We start from the raw sequence: 25,544 nt of genomic DNA on the forward strand, positions 1-25,544 counted from the left end.
TAAAAATCAATGTGATATTGGATAAATGCCGTACTGATAAGCAGTTCTTTAGAAGTTAGCCAAATAAGTTAAACATGATTGTCTTGGGTTTTTTTTTATATATATATATACTTGGTGAGATTTTAGTTTAGAAATTATCTGGTTTAAGAAGTAGAGAGATAATTCATTTGTTTTTACTTTGTAATTAAAAATCAACATTCTTAAAGGAGTAGCTCTGGTTTATTTCTTTTAACCGTTATATAGTAATCATCATACAAATATATCATACTTACCCATTTTCCTTCTGGTGGGCTTTTAGATTATTTACCTTTTAAAAAATTTTTATAATCCCGCTACAGTGAACAGCTTGATAAATGTCTCCTTGAGTAAGTGTACAAGCATGTCTCCAGGCCACAGTGTTTTGAACTTTGTCCCTGACCCATTAAGGTAGAGAAGTCAATTTATTGGCTTATGACCAGTATTTAGTATATGTGCTGCCGAAGCAAGCACAATTGTGACCAGTATTTAAAAAAGAAAGAACTAGAACAGAGTAGAAAGTGTCAGAGTGCCATACACATACAAATTTAGTTCCAGCTTTATGTATGTGCATTTTTGGTCATGATGTAAAATATATTTCTTACTTTGGGTTCCAGCCAAAAACGTTAGAAAGCCACTTAGAAGTAGAATTGCTGGGTCTGAGAATGCACATTTCCTTTTTCCAGCTACTGCCCAATTGTTCTTGAAAGTGGTTATGGCACTAGGGGTCTGCCACATGAGATGAGAATACATTCCCCCATATACTCAGCACTTTATCTAAGTGTTCGTGCGACTCTCGCTCCTCAAAAGAGCTTCTCTTTAGTGTTTCCCCTTGCTTCCTCTGTCTAGCCTCGTTTTTCTAGTTAGCAAATATATGCCATGATTAGCCCTTTGTTATTGAGATATAATTTGCATACCATAAAATTCATCCTTTAAAAAGTATATAATTCAGCAGTTTTTGGGATGCTCCCAAAGCTGTGCAAATATCACCACCATCTAATTCCAGAACATTTTGATCACCCCCAAAAGAAACTGAGTCCCCATTAGCAGTCATTCCTCTTCTCTCTCTTCTCAGCCCCTGGCCACTACTGACCTTTCAGAATTACACATAGGAGATCATAGGTTTTGGATAGTTCCTTTTGTGTGTTTTATTTGTAGTCTTAATCGGATTTTATATGTATCAGTTACTTGCTTTTTTTTTTTTTCAGCAACATTTTGTTTTTTAACGAAAGTAATATATAAATGTAGTTTAAATAGTTAATTAGCATTTCATTGTTCACAATAAAGAAGAGCATCCTTCCTCCTGGCTGGTCCCCTTCTTCAGAGGCGGCCACTTGTAGTACTTTGACTGTGTCTTTGGCTATTTGTTGCTAAATTTTTTAATTGCACTTTCAGGGTGGGAATGGATCATTAAGTCCTTTTTGGAAAACCTAAGGCTTCATGAAGCCTAGCTATGTTTATAGAGTGTGAAGACAGCTTGCATTCTCCTTTAGTTTGGCCTTTTTGGTGTGGTCTATCTTTTATAAAGGTTCAATGTTAATTTTCTTTTATCAAACAACCAGAACACCTTAGAAATTTGAGAAAATACAGCTTTGCCAGTAAAGGCCAAAAATATTCCAATACATACGTTTTCTTTTATTGGATTATGCCTAAGTTTAAACTAAGTCAATTAATATTTTTAATTTCTTTTTCAAAAACAACTAAACATCCAAATGACTGGCTTGGTGAGTGAGCTAATTGGCCTCAACATTTGGCCATCTTAGTTGGTGGGGTGCTTTCCCGCTCCTGTATTGCTCTGTAAGCCGGTTTTTTATTGTTTCATTAGGTCAGAGCAGATGATCTCCAGCAAAGTTCTCTGGTCAAAACAAGGCACCTAAATAATTATACTTTCTGATAGACCCTACAAGCAGGTGTTTACGTCTCATTTAAATGTTACCTGTACTATTCCGTTTCTCCTTTACTTTTTCCCCTTCTTGCTTTAACATGTTTTGTGTGTATTTTTCCCTTTTTTTTGTAGGTCGCAGTTGTTCTGATGGATACCCAGGGGGCATTCGACAGCCAGTCCACCGTGAAAGACTGCGCTACCATCTTCGCTCTGAGCACCATGACCAGTTCTGTTCAGGTAAAACCATTTGACTAGAGAAAAAAGTTTGTAGAGGAAATAAGGTGAAGGGAGTACATCTAATTTTAGTTATTGTTCTGTTGTCAGAACTCCTATGGTGATATACAAATGTTCTTTTTAGACTACAGATATCAGTTAACATTTACAAGCTCAAGAAGCAGCCTAAACTATCCCATTTTGGTCATAAATATATATAAAAAAAACTCTAAGAAAAGTCAAAGTGGAAATTGAAATTATATCAGTGACATCATATAGGAAGTGTAGATTTGGTAAGAACTTAAGAAAAATATTTTTTAAACTGTAAAGGAAGAATTATGTTATTTCAGCTGTGCATGCATAGTTTTTCAAAAGACATAATATTACTGTTTGAACAGACTTCATATTCTTATATGCAAACCTTTAAATGTACAAAACTTCTTTTCAGTGCTTTAGGCTTATTTGAGCTTTGTTTGAAGTAAGCTAGAGTCGTATCAATCTGGATTTTTGTTTTCTAGATTTATAATTTATCCCAGAACATTCAGGAAGATGATCTTCAACAGCTACAGGTATATATTCCTCATAAAAACATCATTATATGTCATTTAAAAGTTTTAAGACATAAAAATTTTACTGAGTACTTTTAGCAAAAGCTTGAAATGTGGAGGAAGGCTTTTGGTTCATAGTAATCCTATACTCTGTATATCTGTTGCTGAGGGGTCAGGGAAGGCTTTACTGTGTAGAGCAGGAAACTGAAGAAAGTGGGCATGTAAGTCCTGCAGATTCGTCTTGGGGGAAAGGTGGGTTAGTAGAGGGGAACAGCAAGGAGAAAAATGTGAGGCGGAGGGTGCTTGGCAGGATAAAGCAGCAAGGAGGCCAGTGAGTGGGATCTGAGGATGTGACAGGAGGAGGCTAAGCGATGAAGTGAGAGAGGCCTTAAGGTCCTGGTGACGCCTGGCCTTTGCAAGGACTTGGGCTTTTCCTCTGGGTGAGGTGGGAGCCATGTTTTGAGCAGGGGTGTGATATTGTTTGACATGTTGTAGAAGGATCACTTTGGCTGTTGTGTTTAGGATAGATTTCTAGAGGGGCAAGTGTGCATCCAGTGAGACTGATTACGAAGCTATTGCAATAATCCAGGTTAGGTTAAATATATTAAATTTTATAAAATACATAGAGTTATGTACCTGGAAAATAGTATGTCTGATAACTGCTAGTCATTATTTATTATTACCGTTATGACTACTGTTTCTAGTCAATGTCTTCCCTTCTCCATAGCAGTAGTTCTTATATGTTTTTCCTGTAAAATACTCTTCCGTGGGTATTGCAGAATTAAATACAGTTTCTGACATGCTTTTTAATTTCACTTCTCCTACTGACATTCAAGAAAACATATTAGAATGTGAGAGAATGAGCGTGTCATTTATTATAGAGACTACGTTGAATTGGTTCTAATTTATGTTTCTTTAAAAAAATAATAATTCCTAAACTTTGGCCCTTAATGTTACTACTAGCACTTACTTGTACCTTATAATTGGTGGTTCTGCACCAGTGCTATGACTCAGTGGTTGAGAGCTGTTGCTCTGTAAAAATTTCCGTCAAAACTTGAGTTGGACACACCTTTTCACCTAAAACTAATTCTTTTCTAAGCACCTTTCTTTCACACATTTCGTTGAATGCCCACCTTGCGTGAGGCAGTGGACCAGGTGCTAGAGATACACTAGTGTTTAAAGCAGACATAATTCTTTATGGATTTTTTTTAGCCCAGTCAGTGAGAGAGATACATAAGTGAATAGGCATGGGCAGTGTGTGAGGACTGCTGTCACAGAGCACCACATACTGGGTGGCTTAAAACAGTAGAGATGGATTGTCTTACAGTTCTGGAGGCCATGTGCTCTGAAGCCTGTGGGGGAGAATCTTTTCTTACCTTTTTGTAGCTTCTAGTGCAGTGGTCCCCAACCTTTCTGGTACCAGGGACCAGAGCTTCTATGGGAATCTAATGCCTATTGATCTGAGGTGGAGCTGAGGTGGTGATGCTGGTGCTGGGGAATGGCTGCAAATACAGAGGAAGCTTCACTGGCTCACCTGCTTCTGTGTGGCCCAGTTCCTAACAGGCCATGGACCAGTACAGGTCCGTGGCTCTGGGGTTAGGGACCCCTGCTCTACAGAGTGGCCACAGGACCTAATGGCTGGCGGACTTGTCTCACTTGACAAGGCTGATTGATGGCACATCTAGAAATTGCATAAATATAAATATTAAAAGGAAAAAATAATAGTCTTGTGTACCTGGACAGCCATAAGAATCAACTGTAAAACAATTTAGAACTAGAAAAAAACTCAGATCCCCATCACGAAATACAAATATAAATCAGAAGGCTTTCTTATCTTCCAACATTAACCAGTTTAAAAATGTAATGGAAAATATTTACTATAGCAGCAAAATATTAAAACCTCAGAATAAATTAAGGAGATCCATCTGAAGCAATTCAGAGCTGTATGAGGCATATAAAAGATTTAACCACATGCAGAAATGTGCTTTGTTTCTTCTATTTTTTTCTGTATTCTATGTGTGTATTTTCTGTATGTATCTATATGTGTAGCTAACACGTTATTCCAGATGGATTAAATATTTTGATGTAGAAAAAAACCAAACAAACCATAAATGACTAGAAAAAAGTAGGTCCAATATAAAATATCGAGGTAGAATTTTCTAAGCAAGACGTCAAAGGTAGAAGACAAAAAAAATATGGGTAGGTTTGATTTCGTATAAATTAAATAATTCTGAACCATAAGTGCAATTTAGTACTTCGCCCTCATCTGCGGTTTTGCTTTCCACAGTTGCAGTTACAGTCAACTGCAGTCTGAAAATATCAAGTGGAATATTCCAGAAATAAACAGTTCATAAGTTTTAAATTGTGTACCGTTCTGAGTAATGTATTGAAATCTTGCACTGTCCTGCTCTGTCCTGCCTGGGACATGAATCATCCCTTTGTCCAATGTGTCCATGCTGTAGAAACTCCCCGCCCTTTAGTCATTTAATAGCTGTCTCAGTTATCAGAGAGAGAGGGACCACATTTCACATCACTTATTATAGGATAGTGTTCTATTTTATTATTGGTTATTGTTGTTAATCTCTTTCTGTGCCTTATTTATAAATTAAACTTCACCACAGGTATGTGTGTAGGAAAAAAACTTACTAGCATTCATGTAAGGTTCAGATGATATTCTAGAATTGAAGGACATGAGTTTTTGTCTTTCTTGCTAGAAGCTTTTCTCAAAGGTCTGGTGGTCCGTGGCCATCTGTATTTAAGAGTGAGCCACTGAAAAGCTGACTCGGAGCTTTGGTCAGAGGTGGGCCTTGTGTACTGGCTTGGATCGCAGTGAGGTGATTGGGCAAGACAATTTAGCTTTTTTTGTTGCAACCTCAAAATGCCTATATTTGCAGACTGTTATTCTTGGGCTGTCGGTCTCCAGAGAATAATTCTTTAAACTCCTGCCTGCGCTGGGTGGCAGGGAGCTTGGCTGTGACTCCAGTGAGTGAGTGTGCCAAGGAGGCTCACTGCTCAGTGTGATTGGAGACTTAGGCTTAAGTACCTGTTTCCAGTCAGGCAGGAGACTTATTCCTTCCTTGTTCAGCTAAGTTTGGAGTCAAAGTCTCAATTCCTTTTGGTTTATCCTCTTCAGATAGTACATTTCCCATCTTCTGTGGGGGCAGGAAGAGCATTGGAGGTGGAGAACAGAGCAGGATCTGGGAATCTGGGAATATTAGGTGTTCTCTCCACAGACTTTCAAACATTTTAGTTATCTCCCTCACCCTCTCCTTCAGGGTAACTGGTGCTTCTAATTTCTGAGCCTTTCAGGGATTCTGCTGAGAGAATCTGCTCATTTCTTGATGGCCCGTGCCTCTAACCTTAAAGGATTCTCAGTCATTCGAATGGCGTACATACTATGGGTCTAACACTCTTCTTGATGCTAGAGGTATAGTGGCGCACGAAACAAACGTCGCTCTCATGGCGTCTCAGTGCTAGTAGTGAAGACAGACACTAATTACAATAAGTAAAGGTATAGTATGTTAGATAGTGAGATACATTAAGGAGAAAAATTAAAGAGACATGGGGTAGGAAACCTTGTGTGAAGAATTTCAGTCTTTTTAGGTAGAGGGCCATGGAAGGCTTCGTTGAGAGGCTTTGAGTAAAGACTTTAAGAAGTGAGGGACCTGATTGTACAGATACTTGGGGGAAGGACATTACAGGCAGGAGGAGGAGTCATCAAAGGCCCCAAGGCAGCAGTGTGCCCAGCGTGTTTGAAGAACAGTGAGGAGGGCCAGTGTGGAGGGATCAGGGATCAGGCTGTAAGGACTGGCTTTTATATTGAATAAGGCTGGGGCGGGGGTGGGGGTGGGGGTGGGCAGAGGCAGGGTGTGCTCTAACTACCCTTGAACAGTTATATGGGAATTGGGAATAGTGCGGGGAAGGGAGTGGGGCAGGGAGACCAGTTAGGAAGCTATTGAAATATTCCAAGCTCCATGGAAGTTGTGAGTGGTTGGATTCTGGATTTGCTAACGAATTGGGATGTGGGATGTGAGACAGATCCAAGATTATTTTAAGGTTAATGGCTCCTGTGGGCTTTGCAACTGTAGAACTTTCGTTTCATGTAAGTAGTATTCAGTCTGTTCAAAGAATTTTGCCAAAGACTAGACACAGAAACTCTTTAAGTAATTTTGCCTTACAAGCCATAACTCTTCTTTTTTCTCTTTTTTAAAGCTTTTCACAGAATATGGTCGTCTGGCAATGGATGAAATTTTCCAAAAACCCTTTCAGGTATAATGTTAACTATAAATATTCATATTTTTGTTTTAGTTCAGGGATCAGCAAACTACAGTTCATGGGCCAAATCTAGCCAGCTTCTTATTTTTACATGACCCGTGAATTAGGAATGGTTTTTACATATTTAAATGGTCGAAAAAAATCAAAAGAGATTTTATGATGTGTGTAAATCATCTGAAATTTAGCGTCTATAGCTAAGGTTTTATTAGAACACAGCCACACTTGTTTGTACTGTCCATGGCTGCTTCTTGCTGCTATAGCCTAAAATACTTATTCTCTGGCTCTTTACACAAAAAATTTTCTGACTTCTGCTTTAGCTAATGGTTTCATGAGGATGAGAATGCACAGTAACCTCAATAAAATTAGAAGAGCTTTAAGTATTGTTATTATTTTAGTTTTCTTTTTCTTTCTAATGTTAAAAGTAGATCTGATTGAAGACTAGCTAGTGCCATTTTGTTTTCTCACTTGTCCTTGACCACATTTCCCATACTCGCTTTTAGTGTACATGTCCTCCTAGTGTTTATAACGTTTCTAAGACATTACAGAATAGATCAATCCTTCAGCATATTTTTTTGTCCCCTTTGAAGAAGCTGACGTTGTGCAAAGAAGCATTTCAATTGTTATTTTGAAAATCCATTTATGCAGCATTACAATACGTTCTGCTCTTTTCCAAAATAGACACTGATGTTTTTGGTTCGAGACTGGAGTTTCCCTTATGAATACAACTATGGACTACAGGGAGGAATGTCATTTTTGGATAAACGTTTACAGGTAAGTAGAAATAGAACCTGAAGAATTACCTAAAGGTAGTGATAACTTTCTCATTTGCCTTTAACTATTGCATGTAAAGCAGTTTATGGAAAATTATTTTAAGTGTATTAAATACTTATGACTATTCACACACTACTATTCATGTTTTATTTATTTGTTTGTTTGTTTTAACGCCTACAGCACCTGGTATTCTTAGGTGGTCTCCCATCCAAGTAGTAACCAGGCCCGATCCTGCTTAGCTTCTGAGATCAGAAAACATTGGGCGTGTTCAGGGTGGCATGGCCATAATAACACTTCATGTTTTAGAATAAAGTAGCCAGGTCTATAATGCACGGGGACTATAGAGAACTCTGGGCAAAAGCCCAAGCTTTCCTTTTACATTCTACATCAGGTTCTGATTGTGCCTTTAGGACACTACATTCAGAACTTTAGTTCTGTTGTTCTTATTCAGAATTCTTATTTGTTTCAGGATGACTATAAACAGGCTTAGCCTTTTCTCCAAAATTAAAGCACAGCAGTTTTTTGTCAATTACTACCAGTTGGTTAGATCCTCCTTTATGCCTACAAACCTTCTCTTGTTCTTCCTAAGTATTGTGTAATACTCTTTAAAAAAACCAAACAAAATTCTTTAGTACCTATTCTTTGATATGTCTAGGAGCCAACCCATGGTTAATCAAAGTTGTGCGTTTATTGCTTCTTAGGGTTCTGAGTTTGCTCGTTGGACAAAACATAGGCCACTGTGACCCATCAGAGTTGGGAAGTCTTCTTTCCTTTGTCCTGTACTAGTGGTTCCTAGTGAAGAAAAACAAATAATCTTTTGTGAATTGTTGATCTTCATTGGCAGGTGAAAGAACATCAGCATGAAGAAATTCAGAATGTCCGAAATCACATTCACTCATGTTTCTCCAGCGTCACCTGTTTTCTCCTGCCACATCCAGGACTCCAGGTGGCCACAAGCCCTGAGTTTGATGGGAAATTGAAAGGTATGTTACAAATGATGTTATTTTAAACATGTGATTGGATCTTTGGAATTAAATAGTGACCAGAAAATGTCAGTTATGAATCTAGTGACTGCTTAAGAGAAATAGTGTGTTGTCTTAGAAAAAATAGCATTTAGAGTCTGGTTCAGTTTTTGCTCCTGTCTACTGTGACCATCAGAATAAGTTCACATTAGTTTCTCCATCGGTCTTTCTAAGAGACATGTTATGATTATTGGTTTATAAGAGATAAAAGCGCTAAGTAAAGGAAGACTGAACATTTGTCAGCTAATAATTTATCAAGTAAAATTAACTTCCCAAAGAAAGGTAAGATAATACATGTCATGGCCATTGTTTTCAGCTTATTTGTGATTATAACAAAACCTGCTGCTGGGTCGGTCATACCTTAATATTAGGAAGTGCTGACTAGATGGTAGCTTAGAGAAATCAGAGTTGGGACTCTTAGGTTCCATCATCTTATTTTTGTTCCTTATTCATTGAGACCTTGAATCATTTAATGGCTAACCCTCAGTTTAAACGTGTGTTAACCTGAGCATTTTTGTTTGTAAACTTATCTGAGCTTCTCAGGTTCCCAGTAAAGTAGAAATAATAGTAGTTGCCATTTTTAGAGGCCCACTTGTGTTCCCAGCTGTCTTAGACTGTTTGGGCTGCTGTAAGAGAATACTGTAGACTGGGTAGCTCGTAAACAACAGAAATTTATTTCTCATGGTTCTGAAGCTTGGAATTCCGAGGTCAGTGTGGCAGTGTGGTGGGGTAAGCGTTCCCTTCCTGGTCTCAGAGTTCTGGTTGTATCTTCACGTGATGGAAAGGGCTAGGGAGCTCTGTGGGTCTCTTATGAGAGCACTAATCCCATTCAGGAGGGCTCCAACCGCATAGCCTAATCCCCTCCTGAAGGCCCTACCTACTAATGCCATTACCTTTAGGGGTTAGGGTTTCAACATATGCATTTTGTGGGGGGGCGGGGGGTAGAGGTGGGGTGAGGGTGGGACGACACAAACATTCAGACCATAGTACCAACACTATGGTAGTCACTTTCATACTCAGTGATCCCGGTAATTCCATGAAGCCGATGTTATTTCCTTGATTGTACAGATAAACTGGTCAAGAGAGTTAAGTAACTTGCTCAAAGTACTTAGCTAGTAAGTGGTGGGGCAGAGACTCACATCCAGATCTCTCTTACTCCAAATCCATACTGTGTTCAAATAGAAGTTCTTCTGTTATATTGAGGAAGTAACTTAGAGGAATATATATGGTTTAGTTACCAGGAGAAATTGACTCAGTTGATCCAAGAAAGTTAATGTATTTGTTCACCTTAAGATTTATGTTCCAACTTGTAATATTGCAAAATAAACCAAGTTTGAGAGACTTACCTTCTTTACCCTCTATTTGTCACTTGTCTGATATTTTTATGTGGGTGGCAGCTTTCCTGAGCGGAAGACCTCCAGACCCTGTTAGACAACAATTCAGAAATCCAAATTTGAGGTCTGGCTTTGGAGAGAAATCTGCTTAGACAGAACTGGAACTAGAACCTTTTACCTAAAAAGTAGTTGCAATTGACTTCAGAGTTGAGTATAGAGAGAAAGTTGAGTGTGTAGATGATACGTCTTTTAGGGTTATAATGCTCCATCATTAGATATGTGTTTACCAAACGTAAACTCTGGTTTGTTCATTGCTGGTAGGGAGGTTGTTCAGTGGAATTGTTAAATGAAGATGATCAGAAAGGTGGGTTGGAGAGACTGCATGCTTTTTCCTCTTTCCTCACGGTGGTGTCAGCTATTTCAGGTATAAACACACGAGATGGGATTCTTCTGTATTGGCAAACATTTCGATAATTCAAAACATTCTGTTTTAAAATTCATTTTTATCATGCTATTCCAGGTAACAAGAAAAGCTTCTTAAAAGTTCTATAACCCTGGCTTTTGTAAGTTGGCATCGCTTTTGGTTATGCGTATTGTCTTAGTTTTCTATGACTGCCGTAACAAAGTTCCACAAACTGGGTGGCTGAAGACAACAGAAATTTATTCCCCAACAGTTCAGGAGACCGGAATTCCAAAATGGAGGTGTCGGCAGGGTTGGTTCCTTCTGGAGGCACTGAGGGAGAATGTGTCCCATGGTTCTCTCCTCACTTCCAGTGATTGCTGGAAGTCCTTGGCATTCCTTGGTTTGTAGTTGGCATCACTCCAGTCTCTGTCTCTGTGGTCACATGACCACCTTCTGTGTGTACCTCTGCGTGTTCTCTTTTTTTATAAGAACACCACTCTGGTTTTAAATCTCACCCTAATCTGGTATGATCTAAGCTAATTACATCTATAAAGACTGTGTCTTCAAATAAGGTCACATTTTGAGATTCCAGGTGGACATGCATTCAGTGTGCATATTGTTCAACCCGGTGTACATACTTAGAGATTATGAATGACTTATCACTAAATAGTAATGTGCTAAGTTTCATAGTATGTTTATAAAATAAGGAACAAATTCTGTATAAGCAAATCTTAGTCTCATAATTATGCACCATTTGCTTTCTTCATCCATGAATAAACTATAAAACACATTTATAGAGTTAAAATCTTTATTTCTTACATGAAAAGGCAAGTCCCAAAGGAAGAAATACAAATGGGCAATATATCCCCATGACTACACTATACGTGTAGCATCACAATAATCAAGGAATGCAAGTATATCAGTACAGTCTTTAGAGATCATCTAAAGTGTCACGAGACACTTGTCTACTCTAAAAGTAATATTTTGGTACAGCCTTGACAGAAACAGTAATAGCTGAGGGTCTGTAGAACTGTGTATAGTAACAATCTGTGGTGTCTGGATCTTGCTAGTTCTTTGTATGAAATATTTTTGAAGCTCAGTCTTTTAGTGTGATGAAAGTTGAAACCATAATAGAAGGTTTTTTTGAAGGTAATACATTCACATGTTTGTAGTTTTGCAGTTTCTTTAGTATATGCAAGCAAATATGAATATATACAATAGCATATTATGTACACTTTCACTCCAAGGTTATAAAGAATTTATCCTACTCTTTTTGTTGTTGTTGTTAAAAACTTGCAGTTTTATTTTTCTCATTATAATTTATGATCCAATTTGGATCCAACTTATTTTCTGAATCGCTAACCCATTTGTCCCAACAGTATTTATTGAATAGTCCAACTTTTCTCCACTGGTTGAAGCGTCACTTTTGTCATATATTAAACCACTAATCAGTGTGCAATGTGGGGGTTAATCCCTTTTTAAAGTTGGTATAGACCATACTTTGGCACCATCCTGAGGAGACTATAGGATTAAGAATATTTAGATGGAGGTTGGTATCCACTTACTTAGGTAGAACAGTTTAACTCTGATTACCTTCCTCCTAAAGTGTTTTAGCTTTGTCTTCTTTTTAACCTCATCAATTAACTGTCATTATTATCTATAGGGTAATATTTGTTTAGCTTTCCTTACATGTTTATTGATTCCTTCAACCTTTCTTTTATTGCAGACCTTATTCCAGGAGATCTTTGCCATGCTGCGATTTTACTGTTAATGCGTGTAGTTCTTTCTATTTAACGTACTCATTATGTGCTGTAGTTTCTGAAGCTGTGGATTTACGTATTTCATCAGTGAGAGAATTCTCAGCCATAGGACTCCAGTTAGACATGTATTAAATTTCATTCAGCCTTCCATATTTTAATTTTTCTTTTTTATTTCCTATCATCAGATTTCTTTGTGCAGCTGTTTGGTACATGATTCAGATCTACTTTTTTCTCCAGAGATTTGTGTTTGCTCCTTTAGGGAGGGAGCTAGGGGCTTACTGATCCCGGACCATTCCAGCCGCTCCCTACTGGGATCCAACTTAATTTAGGAGTTAATTTTGCCAAAAGTCACCCATTGTAGTGAATGTCCTCAAGTGAGCCGCCCTGAGTTCACTGCTCTGGTTTCGGCTCACGTCTCCTGCCACCTGCTCAGCCCCTTGCAGCCCTTTTACTTTCAGGCCCAGCAGTGTAATGGAATATATTTTGTGCAGGATCTTGTTAGGATGAAGGTCCCTTCAGATTCTCTTGTCAGTGCTATCAGAAGCAGAAGTCCAAAGATACCGTTTTTCACCAATTAAATCAGTAAAGATTTTAAAAACGATAATCTGTCTAGTGGTAAACACGCCTTCTCATACGTTGGTGGGTATAATTGGTGCAGTCTTTTACAAAAACAATTTAGCAATATGTAAGAACCTGAAATAGGAAGGGTATGGATGTTTATTTACTTTATTTTAATTTTTCAGTTAGAGTTGACATTCAGTACATTGAATATTCAGGTGTACAGCGTAGTGGTTAAACATTTATGTAATTAACAAAGTGATTCCCCTCATTAGTCTAGTGCCCACCTGGCATTATACATAGTTATTAGAATATTATTGACTATATTCCGTAGGCTGTACTTCACAAACTGCCAGTTTGTACTTTTTCATCCAGATAGGGATATTTTAAATGTTAATTGTGATTATCTGATGATGGGCTTTATAGGTTTTTAAAAATAGTTTTGAATGTTTTCCAGGAGTCTACATTGTCATTATAATATCGAGTAATTCCTCTCAGAGGATCATATAATTGAAGGAAATAATCTCAGGAAATAAATTAACTTGAAGTTTTTCCAACAGATTTTATGGTGATATTTGTAATTGGAAAAATTTAGAAACCACTTTCATTTCATTCACAGCTCTGTCTTCAGCTCTGTGGCAGTGCCTGCCACAGAAAGGTGCTCAGAACGGCTGAGTGAATAAATGAAATGAGAATGCCTCAATTTTATAAGTTAGGGCTGTGAAGGTTGAAGAGTTCCTGCCTTGATGTGGGTTCCTACCCACTTTCTGTTCAGTTGATAGTTTGAGTTGGTTGGAAACCTAGAAAGGTTGTGTTTCATGCTCACCTTGGTTAAATAGTCCGTTTGGCTTATTGTTTCCTTCTTCATGGTCCTGCGAACAGATATCGCCAGTGAATTCAAAGAGCAGTTACAGATACTGATACCGTATGTATTAAACCCAGCGAACTTAATGGAAAAGGAGATCAATGGCTCAAAAGTCACCTGTCGGGGGCTGTTGGAGTATTTTAAGGTAAATACGGGTTTTAATTGTTAAACTGTTTAGACTTTTGGTAAAATGGTCTAGGTTGTAAACTAACTTGAATTTCAATATCTTAATAGCTTAGAAGAGTTTCATGGGGGAGATGGTGAGAGGCATTTTCAGACTTCAGTGTCCTTCCATGAGTGGGCCACTGGGTGGCAGTATTAGTGTAAGAACCAAATGGATGTTCTTTGCACTCTCTTAGAGGAGTAATTTCTGTGGCTAAAGGAAGATTGTTCCTCAAGGAAGATGGTGTGGACAGGAGGTGGTTAGGAAGTTGCTGTGAGTAGGAGGAGACGGCACCTAGATGTGACACGACTACCTCAAGGCGGATGGTCACTCTGCCCACAGGTAGTGGTGAGGCCAGTGTGCATGGGGAGTCTGGCGGGAGTCTTAGCCTCGGTAGGCTCGTGCTGCTTGAGAACATTTTTAGTTCACTAAAAATGCTAACATGCACTCCAAGGCGTGTTGTGGTTTTGCTAATTCCTGGGTGTTGATCTAGGTCTTTAGGAAAATGCAGTTGTGTATGGTCACTGTTTCTAAAAGTTAAAAGTATGATTAAATATGACAGAGTGACATTTTTCGTAATGGCTTTCATGTTTATGTTTTAAGGCATACATTAAAATTTACCAAGGAGAAGATTTGCCTCACCCCAAATCCATGCTTCAGGTAAGCAATTCTTTGACATTCTGAGCGATACCCTTTGATTACGTGAGTTGACCCACGTACAGTAAGCGGAGCCCTTCGAGAGTGCGGTCGCTCTCCTTCCCCGCTGGCTGAGCTCTGCCGATGCGCAGCGTGTTTTCCAGCAGCCTGCCTTCCGGGCTTCTTGTCTCTATTCATAGTGCTTCAGTGAAAACAGAACGGCCTCTCCCTGGGCCCGGTCTTCCCAGCAGACACACCATGAAAACACATTTTCACAAAGGAAGCTAGAGTTTGGGATTGACGTTGTAAAGATCATTTCCCCACCCCCTTCTTTTTCGACTTCTACTTTTTAACATTTAAAATCGAAGGAAAGGAAATAATTTTCAGAAGTTTAATTTATGGTAAAGATTCTTACGTATAAGGATATCTTTGGCAGAAAATTTATTTCATTAATTGGGCTATATGGAAACCTAGAAAATAGCAGAAGGATAATAAAAAAGGAAGAATGGGGAATAAGGTGAGAAAATTTTCCTTGATTATTTGTAGAAGAATGTTAAAAGAGAAAGGATTTATAGCTTATACTTTCCTTGTTTCAAAAGGCCACTGCCGAAGCCAACAATTTAGCAGCTGCAGCCTCTGCGAAGGACATGTATTATAACAACATGGAAGAGGTATGTGAGACATGTCTTATTCTGAAATATCTATAACCTAGACGTTGTTGCTGACTTCTAAAGGCCAAACTTGATCCTGTTTAATGTGTCTTCAGATGATGAGGCAGCAAAGCTAAATTTGGGTCATCCTGGTTGTTGGGGCCTTCCAGTTATCACCATTTCTAGCCCAGGCTTCCTGCAGGGTCACTGCCCTCACTGATCCCCATCACCTTGGTATTTAAGGGGGCTTTTCAGAGGAAGCGAGCGCAGACTTTATTGATCTTCATCATTTAAAAACGAATATCTGATATCTTAAAATAGTCTAAGGTTTTCACTTATTTTATCTTGCACGACACACGTGTCTTTGTTCTTTTTAGGTTTGTGGGGGAGAGAAACCTTATTTGTCTCCCGACATTTTAGAGGAGAAGCACTGTGAATTCAGACAGCTTGCTCTGGACCATTTTAAAAAGATCAAGAAGATGGGCGGGAAGGATTTTAGCCTTCGTTACCAGGAGGAGCTGGAGGCGGAGATCAAGGAACTCTACGAGAACTTCTGCAAGCACAACAGCAGCAAGAACATCTTCAGCACCTTCCGAACCCCCGCGGTGCTCTTCGTGGGCATCGTGGTTCTGTACATAGCCTCCGGCCTCACGGGCTTTGTCGGTCTTGAGGTTGTGGCCCAGCTGTTCAACTGTATGGTTGGACTGCTGTTAATAGCACTTCTCACATGGGGGTACATCAGATATTCTGGTCAGTATCGTGAGCTGGGCGGAGCTATCGATTCTGGTGCAGCGTATGTATTGGAGCAGGTAAGTGGTGCCAGCTGAGGAGACTGAGTGTTGAAAATGGACACAAATAGATATTTGTGTTTCTGTTGTAAAATACCTCTTTTTGGAAGAGCTTCCTATTGAAAGAAGGCCTGAGAAATGTTCTCTGGCTATTTTGTTTCTGATGGGCATTATGTTTTATTATCTTTCTTTAGGATATTAATATTTAATTTTGATATTTTGTTTCCATGCCTACCAACTTTCTATTAATGTAAAAATACATTCCAACTTAGACATATCTCTTCGGGAAACTTCTAACTGCATGTTCTTCAGACAATTCCTGTGTGCTTCTCTCCCCTCATCCAAGGTTAATTTTGCTTCAGTGAAAATCAAGAGCTTTAAAAAATATGAACTTAACATTTTCTGTTTTGAATCCTATTAGTGGATGGCATCTCTTTCACTTAAAATCTTCCAAAAAGCTAGAGCCTTCTGACTTTCTTGTCTGTTTATAGATCTAGGTTTATAAGTCCTTGAGACTCTGATTGATTTCTTTTTCGCGTGGCGTGGAAAGACCAGCTAAATGAGAAGCTCATGGTGAAGCTAAGCTGCCCACTCCACCCCTATAACAGAGCAAAGGCTCAGCTAATCCTTTTGGAGGCAGCTTCTACCACAAGGCTCCCCTCCGCCACGATTTCATTCCCCTGTTTTCTGTAACACACTGATAATGTAGGCAGAAAGTTTATTTCGAAGGACTTACTCTCTTGGTGCCATGCCATATTTCATTAACTTACATCTTGAATCAATGGACTTTTGCAGGCTACTTCTCATATTGGAAATTCCACTCAGGCTGCTGTGAGGGATGCAGTTGTTGGGAAACCCCCAGTGGATAAAAAGGCTCAATAGCATCTTAACGAGAGGATCCACCAAGGACCCGACCAGCCTCTCCTGATTTCCGGGCTTCTGCCGAGGCCACAGGTCCAGGTCCCGAGGAGTGCAGATCTGGGACCACCTGGGAAGAGTGAGACGTGGCGCCAGTAAACGAACAGACCTTTCCTGTGGCTTCAAATTCTTACACACACTTCCATTTCTGTTGGAAGCATTTCTTTTCCTTGCCGATGATATAGATCTAAGCCTGTGTCTGTTTTCTTATTACTCTCTGCTTTGTGCACTTTATGGGGGGGAAAAGCAAAAGTTAAAAATGGAAATGCAGTTTTAAGTCCTTTATGTGCCGCTTAGTGCCTTTTAAGATTGAATCCATGCTCTTGTGGGCATGATGGGCAGGGACTGAGGACAGCCTCACGTAAGACACTGTTTGGGGCAGAATTTGTTAGTTCTTGTATACCTTATTCTATTGAGAAGGATTCCTTTTTTTTAAAGTTTACAAAACTTGCAAAAGCTTCAGAACTGAGGACTGAAAATGATGCCATTATACTTTTAAAATCTTACATTAGAGAAACTTGTTTGCTACATAGTGTGGAAAAATACGTTTAAATCTACCACACACTGAAATTTAAGGGCTTTTATCTGATAGGCTGGCAGTTTTGGGATGCGCGCGCGCGCACACACACACACACACACATCTTTATTCCTATAGCTTCTTTCTAGAAAAGAGCAAACATGCCTTGAAAAGCCAGAGTGGCTCATAATAAAAGGAATGAGCTTGATAATTTAAGGAAAAAACTTGAGTTTAAATGAACCATGTGACCTCTGATAAGTCACTTGAACTTGTGCCTTGGTCAGATTCACTGTTTGTTGGTTAATATACGTATACATATTATACATAACTCACTTATCATTTGAGAGGTTTTGTTTTGTATGAGAACAGAACATTATTATGAATTAAAAGATAGGCATTACCAAATATTACTGCCTTTAATTGATGTCCTGTTACGCGTGGCTTAGCAGTAAATCATGTCTTTATCCAAAATGTTTATTTGCATTCTCCTATGCATTTAATATTTTTAATAATGAAACTAAAACAGTTTTATATCATGAGTCTTCCTTTATTTAACTTTACTTGACCTGTCTGGTAGCTTTAAAATAGCTTTAGCTTAGTAAGGACCAAAACACCACCCAAATATGGACAACATCTAGAAGTATCTAAGAATTCTTTTTTGTTTACTTTGATTGTGTGATAAACAGTTTTTACCTGTTGTCTTTTCCTTTGATTTATAATGGTGAGTTATTGTGGAATTTAAAACTTCTTAAAATTTGCCTGCAAGTATTTATATAAACATTCATCAAATGTGTGAGCCTTAATTCTCAAGATAATTTTTGTTGTGGGAGGGAGGCAGGAAGGCTTAGACAAAATCTGAGTAAATTCTATATTATGAAGTACGAATGGAAGGTGGAAAAAGAGAATCTCTTCTAGCATGTGAATTCAAAGAATTTTTTTGACAACTTTAACACTTTACCACTCAAGTGTTTTTATGTCTTGCATCGATTCCGTGCTTTTTATATATTTTTCATGTTTACATACCATCTTGCCCTGACATTCTTGCTGTTTTTTTTTCACTTGCTGTTAAACTTTAGGAAAATTCCAGTTTTTTTTTTTTTTTTTTTTGAAACGCTTACAGCACCTGGTTTTCCTAGGTGGTCTCTCATCCAAGTACTAACCAGGCCCAACCCTGCTTAGCTTCCAGCTTGTTCTACAAACTCTTTACTTGCGTAGTGATGCTTAGCTTTGACTGTTAAATTGAAAGTTTAGTTTTGAAAACTTAGTGCATTTTCAGGTGATCTTTCATCTTCCTGCAGGTTCATAATTATTAACTAAAGGCCTTACAGATGTTAATTAAAAACAAACAAACCTACAAAACCAATAGAGTTCAAATTGAAAACATCAGTGTCATTGATGGATGATGTTTTTGCTAGAACTAAATTGCTGATGTTGGGTTTAATAAACTACTTTTGCATGTTTTTTTGCTAAAAAGCCTTATAGATGTTGAGATACTTAGCTTTTAATGCATTCTATAAGCACATTTATAGATTTCAGAACAATTGTCTAGAGTTGTACTTTAATAGTGAGAAAAGGATGTGTCTAAAACTTATTTTAATACTAAAGTATTAGACTTTTTAAAATAAATAATGTATGACTTAATGAAATCTTAGGATTTATTAACTGCTTAAATTCACCATTTGTTTTGATCGTAAGAAATAACTTGGTTTAATTTCCCTGGAAAAGCCTTATTACTATTATTTTTTTTGGTCTTTATTAACTTATTCTGCCTTTGGGAAGAGTTTATAAAGTTTTCTCAGTGAGAATTCTAAGGCGTTTTCTTTGGCCTGTTTTCTCTTATAACAGTATACTAATGATTTTATATTGGCTTTTTCAGTTAATGATGCATTCTCATTGCTGGCATAAATAGTCCTGGGGAGATTTTAACCAGGTCGAAAAGAATGTCTTTTATTTCTTAAATTCCCTCATCCTTTAATTTATGAGTCAGGGACGTTGCTTCGTTCAGACTGTGTTTATTCAGCGTTTGTTACTCTGCCACTCCCTAGCTGGCCTGCCTTCCCACGCAGCATTTTTTATTTGCATATTCCCACCAGTATGTGGGCACATTCCATTAACGTTTAAAAGGAAGTTTTCAAAATGAACCATGTTCATTTTGAAAGGAAGTTTTCAAAATTTTCTATTAAAAGAGCTCATTTCAGGAGAAGTTAAATGTTATTTGTTTTTTTAAATATTTCCAGTTAGCTTCATATTAAAAATAATAGAATCAAAATTTTGATTTTCATTGAGAAATTTTTCTAGATCGGTTTGTAGACAAAATGAGAGCCAACTATCATGTTGCTATGAGTGATGATAAAACATCCTCAGAGTCATTCCTTAGTTTGTCAGTATACCAAGAAATCCGTTCCATGGAGGTTTTTCACACTTGGTAAAATTGCCTGTGAATATTGTTTTTGCTTTACCTGGTCTTTCTCTCTTCTCTTACATGAAGTAAAATGCTTTTGGCATCAGAGAAGCAAATGGCCTTGTATTGGCAGTGTGTTCCTTTCTTTCTTTCCTTTTTTATTTTTATATTTTGGCCAATGTGTTTCTTTAGCAGGTCATACCCAGTGTTCTACTTGTCTTATAAAAATGGTGTCTTTGATAGCGTGAGTTTGGATGAGTATGTATGTATGTATGTATAAATTAGAGAAATTAAGTTAATTGATTTTCCAGGCAAAAGCCATCAAGAACAGTTTTGTTTTTTCCTAGAGTTCTTTTTAAAAAGTAACTTACATGGAAGTCTTCATGGAACTCTCCCCCCGCCCCCCCAGAACTATTAAAATGTAGTTTAGGATGATTTGAGATAGCTACCAGTAAGGTAGCCGGCTGGGGCTACATCATTCTGGCTTACATTTAGATCCCACAAAATTTTCGTCAAGGAATAAGGCCATAGTGAAGACAAGCTTCACTTATGAAAGTACAAACTATTTGTATAAGTGGTTTTATAAAATGACATTAAGAACCCCATTGTAAAAGGCCATTTGCAATTGAATAGTTTTCCCTAAATTCGAATCATACTGTAGCTGTGGTTTGGAGTGTGGTTCTTATCTATCTTGGTGTGCATAAGACTTACCTGGGATCTTGTTCTAAAAAATTTTTAATTCTCAGCTTCATACATGGGATTGCCTCAGTCGGTCTGGGCCGTGGCCTGGAATCACCACTTTTATAAATAGTATCACAGGTGGTTCAGAGACCTCAGCGAGAGAGACCACTTTGCGCGATGGGAAAGTGCAATTCAGTATCATCTGGAGGCAAGTGGCTGGCTTTTACTTGAGGTTCAGTTAGGCGGTCTGCCAGGTACAATCATTCAGAGTTTACAGTGTTGAGTAGTAAGGATGCCTGTAATCTGGAGAATTAGCTAAGCTCCTTAGAGCCTTTATCTAAATTAGGATGTTGTAGTGCCTTCTCCGAAAAATGAATGTAGAAGTATCCTATTTGCTAGCAGGTATAATTAGAATTTAAAAAAAAAACCCCCAAAACTAGAAAGTTGTATTTCTTTTAAAAAGCAAAATTCGGCACTGTGGCTTGAACCCCTAAGTCTTTCACGCATAGAAAACCTTAAGCCATAAATAAAAATAATGAACAAAAAGGAAGGAGAGGATCATAACTTCGAAAATTAGCAACAAAACATCCCATATCAGGAACTTTTCAAAACATATTGGTGCAGAAAGATTTGAAAATAAATTTTTCTTCCTTGGGAAGGAATTTCTTGTGCCAGAACTAAAATTTAAAGGTAATGTTCTTATGACCAAGGGAAGATCGAATTTGAGTCCCAAAGCATTCCAGTTTAGATGAATAAATGCTATCATGGACTAAAGCCTTAAAGGAGTTAATATTTACCTTGGATACATACAAATATTCTCAGATTTCTTGTTTTTAAAAATGATTTGTTAGAAGTACTTTCTCCTATATTCTTAAAGTGGCTTTAAAATTTAACATACTTTTTAAAGTGCAATAGTATGACATTATGCTGTTAGTATGTTAAAAGCGTGTTTCTTTTAGTTGTAAGATCATTTAATGGAATAAAGATCACAGCGCCATGTTATCTGTGTTTTTCTTTCTCTGTTCTTTAATATGGGAAGATCTGTGAAACATTTGCGCTTGGCAAAGCAAATAAGGTATCTAAGAGGATGGATAACTATGTCAAATATAGTAATGGTGTGGTTTGAGTGAGTCAGCTTTCTCTGTCCTACAAAACAATACTGAACTAGTATCTTAGCATGGTGCTGGAGAAGACTGTGCTGCTTAAAATCAATGCACATTTTACTTATAGTGACACGGACTTGTAAGGACCCTTGAATTCGTTTGCCCCACCCAGAGCCGACAGGGTAAATGGTTCCTCTTTGGGAGTGAGACGAGGTAACGCTCTCCTGAAAGCTTTCCCTTTCACTGGCGACCTTGCGTCAAACAAAGGTCAAACATGTCACGTGTTGACTACTCACTAGACACACCCTGTTTAGCCCTACAGAAAAATGATTTTTCCCCTGGTTCGAAACACTGGGCAAGGTCAGTATCCTCCATCCGTCTCTGATAGTGATCATGTCAGGCACCGCGCTAGGTGTTACATGGAGCCCATCCCAGAGAGTGGTGAAAACTTGGACGCTCCCATCAGTATCAGCTGGGGAGAAGGAAAGTTCAGGTTGGAGAAGGTGGTCATGCGGACGGGGAGAAGGCAAGCAAACTGGCTTGTCTGGCACATTGACGTTCTTGCCTTCGATTACGTTACCGGTTTGCCAAAGATAAGTTCAACTCTAGCTTAAAAGAAAAAGGAATTGTAACTGGGAAGAGGTTTGTAACTGGATATCTTGTAGTAAAATGGACATCAGGCACTGGAAAAACAAATGGCAAGCAGGCTATGATCTCAGTTCTGCAGTAGCGGAATTATCTGCTCTTGCGGAAGGATTTTCTCCACGCCTCAAGGGCGGGGATGCACAAATAGTTCAGGCTTACGTCATTCCACTTTAATGTCCCCAGAGGAAAGGCTGGTTTGACCCTCTGCCTGTTTAAAAATGTGTGTATATAAAAATAGATCTATCCTAGCAAAGGATTCCAATTGGTCTGTTTTGGGTCATCTCCTTACAGGGCCAATCATTAGCCTGGGGGCTGGGGCACAATAACCAGCCAGACCTAGGTCCCCAGTGTGTCTAGTCAGGATGGTAGGGTCCTGTGATTGGCATCTCCACCAGAACCATACAAAGACACCAAATGAAAGACTGCTGGGCAGACAAAAACCAGTTCGCAACAGTTACCAGTTCCCCAGACTGGCCCTTTAACGACAGTAGTGGAATGAGCCTGGAACATTACAGGATGTCCTTTTAAGGGGAAGTAGAGGTGGTTATGCTGCACACTTAAGCAGTTTTCGAAGCTCTTCAGGGTCTCAATAGGGATTTGTTCTTGCCTCTCAGTAGGACTTGAGGGCCTTCAGAGACGGGCGGGGGTATTCAGGACAAGTTACACTTCTTTTTTGTTAATAAAAGCCTGACTTTTCTGTTCAGAGCAAACTCAAAATTGGCACGTTCACGAAGCCTTACCATAGTAGCCTAGATGCATGTGAAAAACCTGTACAGCTAGCTGACCTTCCCCTAAGGTGAGCTCCATTTTGAGAATTGCTGTTAAGCAACAGAAACCTTCATGGTACAAAATTCTGCGATTCTGCTCCTTGTTTGTAAAAAAGCATCACAAACAGCCTCCCTTAAGTGCTGTTGCCGGCCACTCCCCCTGCAACCCTTCCCCCTTTCCTTCTGCCCTGGCCTTGCTTCTGCCCTCAGCCCAGCTGCTCTGAATCCCCCAAGTACACTTAACACTTGCATAGCATTTAGCCTTGTTGCCACTTCTTTCTACCTTCTCAGTTACTTCTTTTTCAGGGACTCAGAAAAACTGGATTATCTGGGAGAGCCATCCTCGGAAGGCAGAGAATGGAGAGGTTGCGAATAATTAGAAATGAATATCCACCTCCCCCCCCCACCCCACACAGGAATAGTGGGGTTTCATAGTTGTAGTTGCAGAAAAGATCAGAGGCCTTGGAGGCACGTGTGGGCTTGATCCTGGCATGGCTGTCCACCCGTACTGTGGTGATGGATGTGGAACGGGGCTAAGGACAGTCCTGCTGGTGATGGTGCTGGCATCGTGTGGTAGCTTCTCAGTCCTGAGGCCTTCTTCCAGAGCGCTTTCGAGAGCTGCGTGAAAGGTAAACATACAGAGCGCTGATGTCCATGCCCCTTAGGATGCTTTTTGTTTTGTCTTTCCTGGCACAGCAACAGGAGGAAAAACAAAACAAAGCAGGGGAGTGACATCTAGGGAATTCTGAAAGCAGAGAGTAAGGAGTGGCAGGAAACGGTCTGATTTCCTTGAAACTGACTCTCCACCCTGGATTTGCGTGGCCTGGCTGGTGGTCGTTTGCTCAACGTACACGACACTTTGTTGGGTGAGTAGTGATGCACAGTAAGCTCTGGTATTTATTTACGTTGCCTCTGTCTCTCCTTGTTGGGAAGCAGGTGAATAATGACGTGTGATGTTAACGAGTGTGAGCCCTACTTCACGCTACTAATAGCCACCCTGTCCTGAATGAGGATTTCCCTCGTGCCAGATGTCCAGCCTGGCACTTTCTAAGCATCATTTCATTTGTCGTTCTCCCTTGGGGAATGTATTTTTATATATTATCTTACACATTGTACCATATTGTCATCACCCCATTTCACGGATGAATAAACTGAGGCTCAGAGAGGTAAGGGTGCCTGGAATTCATAGCTAGCGAGTGACAGGGCCAGGGCTTGTCCCAAGCATCCTGGTCCCAAGGCTGAGTGTGGCGGAGAGTGTTGGAACTATGGAGATGATTCTACTCTTACACAGTGACAGCCCAGTGCGAGGAAGGGCCTCTGGTCCTTCATTACTCATTCATGGGATGCCTGCTGTGTGCCAGGTTTGGGGGATATTTGATGGCTTAAGACCCAATAGTTTAAAGTACTTTCTCTCTGCTAGTTCCTTGCCTTCAAATGGCTTTAAAAATGTAACACAGTTTTACGTTATAAGCCCACTCTAGTGAGGAGTCAGCTTACACTGGAGGGTGGCGGGTGTACGGAGTCGGAGGATAGAACAACACGTTCTTCAACGCTGGGCGAGCCCGCAGCGCGCCGCGCGAGTCCAGAAGACGTGAGGTGGAGGCGCTGGCCCCGCAGCGGGTTCAGTGGCGGAGGAACGAGCGGAAAAAGGACGTCAGATGAGGGGGAGGTGACCCGGCCTGTCTGCCCCAGAGGCTGGAGTAGGCGGGTCCCTGTTGCTAGGGCCAGGGAGCTCTGCAAGGCTCCCATTAGCCAGTCACACGGGGAGGGACCGGATGACCTCACGCTGGCCCGGACTCTGCTGCCATTAAAACCGGGTCCCTTTGCCACAGCGGTAGCGTTGTCTCCGGATCCGCAAGGTGAGTGGAAAAGTTCTTTCGGAAACTTAAGGGTGAAGCGCTGCGGGTGGCTATCGTGATCCTGAGGTCCGTGTGGGAGACGGAGAAGTTGGGTGAGGCTGGAGCAAACAAGTTAGGGAGCCGCTGGCTGGCCCCCACCGCCTCTTGGCACCGCTGGCCGGTCGCGGGCGGCCCCAGCCGACTGTTCAGGGCACGGCGCGCGGGGCAGGCGACACTGATCGCGCTCCCTGCAGCGGGGTCCCCCTCCTCTCAAGTATCGAGTGAACCTCCTCTGCCCTCCTTCAAGGAGTTTATCCTTTTGTGGCCAAGTGCAGGGCAGGAAGCGGGAGGGGAGGGACTCCAAGGAGGGAGGTGGTTGCTCCGGGAGAGGTCGGAATCGAACTGCTCACAGTCTCCCGACCAAGAGCCACCATCCTCTGGAGTTTGGAGGATGCTGCTTCCTGCTAATGACGTAATGAATCCCTTCTCCCCCTGTCTCAGGCATTTTCGCAGCCGAGAAAGCGAACTCCAGCCTGAAAGTCCACAGCAGAAAAGAAGATGCGCGCACTCATTGTAAGTGTGGGGCAGGCCCGGGCCCAGAGGGGGAGCCCTGTTTTGGTGGTGATTCATTGGCCTGGAGCTGGAGCTGTAACTTCAGAGAGGATCCTTGAGGCTATGGGGCCAGACCTCTGTCAGCCCTGGGCATTAGGTGTCAGATGTGGGTCAGCCTGCACCTGCTGGAGTTGTCTCAGTACTTGAACTTGGCCTGGGCAGCTTTGGAGGCAACC

General features: G+C 40.1%; 2 protein-coding genes across 2 annotated transcripts in view; both read left to right on the forward strand.

The window, feature by feature from the left end:
- Nucleotides 1-21,405, forward strand: part of ATL3 (atlastin GTPase 3) — a 34,834-nt gene extending 13,429 nt beyond the window's left edge. Inside the window, exons 4-13 of the mRNA XM_006911181.3 lie at nt 2,033-2,137; nt 2,632-2,682; nt 6,874-6,930; nt 7,615-7,707; nt 8,552-8,690; nt 13,667-13,794; nt 14,416-14,472; nt 15,048-15,119; nt 15,476-15,907; nt 16,682-21,405. Coding sequence (XP_006911243.1) covers nt 2,033-2,137; nt 2,632-2,682; nt 6,874-6,930; nt 7,615-7,707; nt 8,552-8,690; nt 13,667-13,794; nt 14,416-14,472; nt 15,048-15,119; nt 15,476-15,907; nt 16,682-16,768 — 1,221 coding nt within the window. The 3' untranslated portion in view covers nt 16,769-21,405. The remainder of the gene's footprint in view (nt 1-2,032; nt 2,138-2,631; nt 2,683-6,873; nt 6,931-7,614; nt 7,708-8,551; nt 8,691-13,666; nt 13,795-14,415; nt 14,473-15,047; nt 15,120-15,475; nt 15,908-16,681) is intronic.
- A 3,225-nt stretch (nt 21,406-24,630) lies between these two features.
- Nucleotides 24,631-25,544, forward strand: part of LOC102884995 (HRAS-like suppressor 3) — a 24,474-nt gene continuing 23,560 nt past the window's right edge. Inside the window, exons 1-2 of the mRNA XM_006911182.3 lie at nt 24,631-24,777; nt 25,258-25,329. Coding sequence (XP_006911244.1) covers nt 25,315-25,329 — 15 coding nt within the window. The 5' untranslated portion in view covers nt 24,631-24,777; nt 25,258-25,314. The remainder of the gene's footprint in view (nt 24,778-25,257; nt 25,330-25,544) is intronic.

Source organism: Pteropus alecto, unplaced genomic scaffold, assembly GCF_000325575.1.
Source record: "Pteropus alecto unplaced genomic scaffold, ASM32557v1 scaffold43, whole genome shotgun sequence".
Taxonomy (NCBI): Eukaryota; Metazoa; Chordata; class Mammalia; order Chiroptera; family Pteropodidae; genus Pteropus; species Pteropus alecto.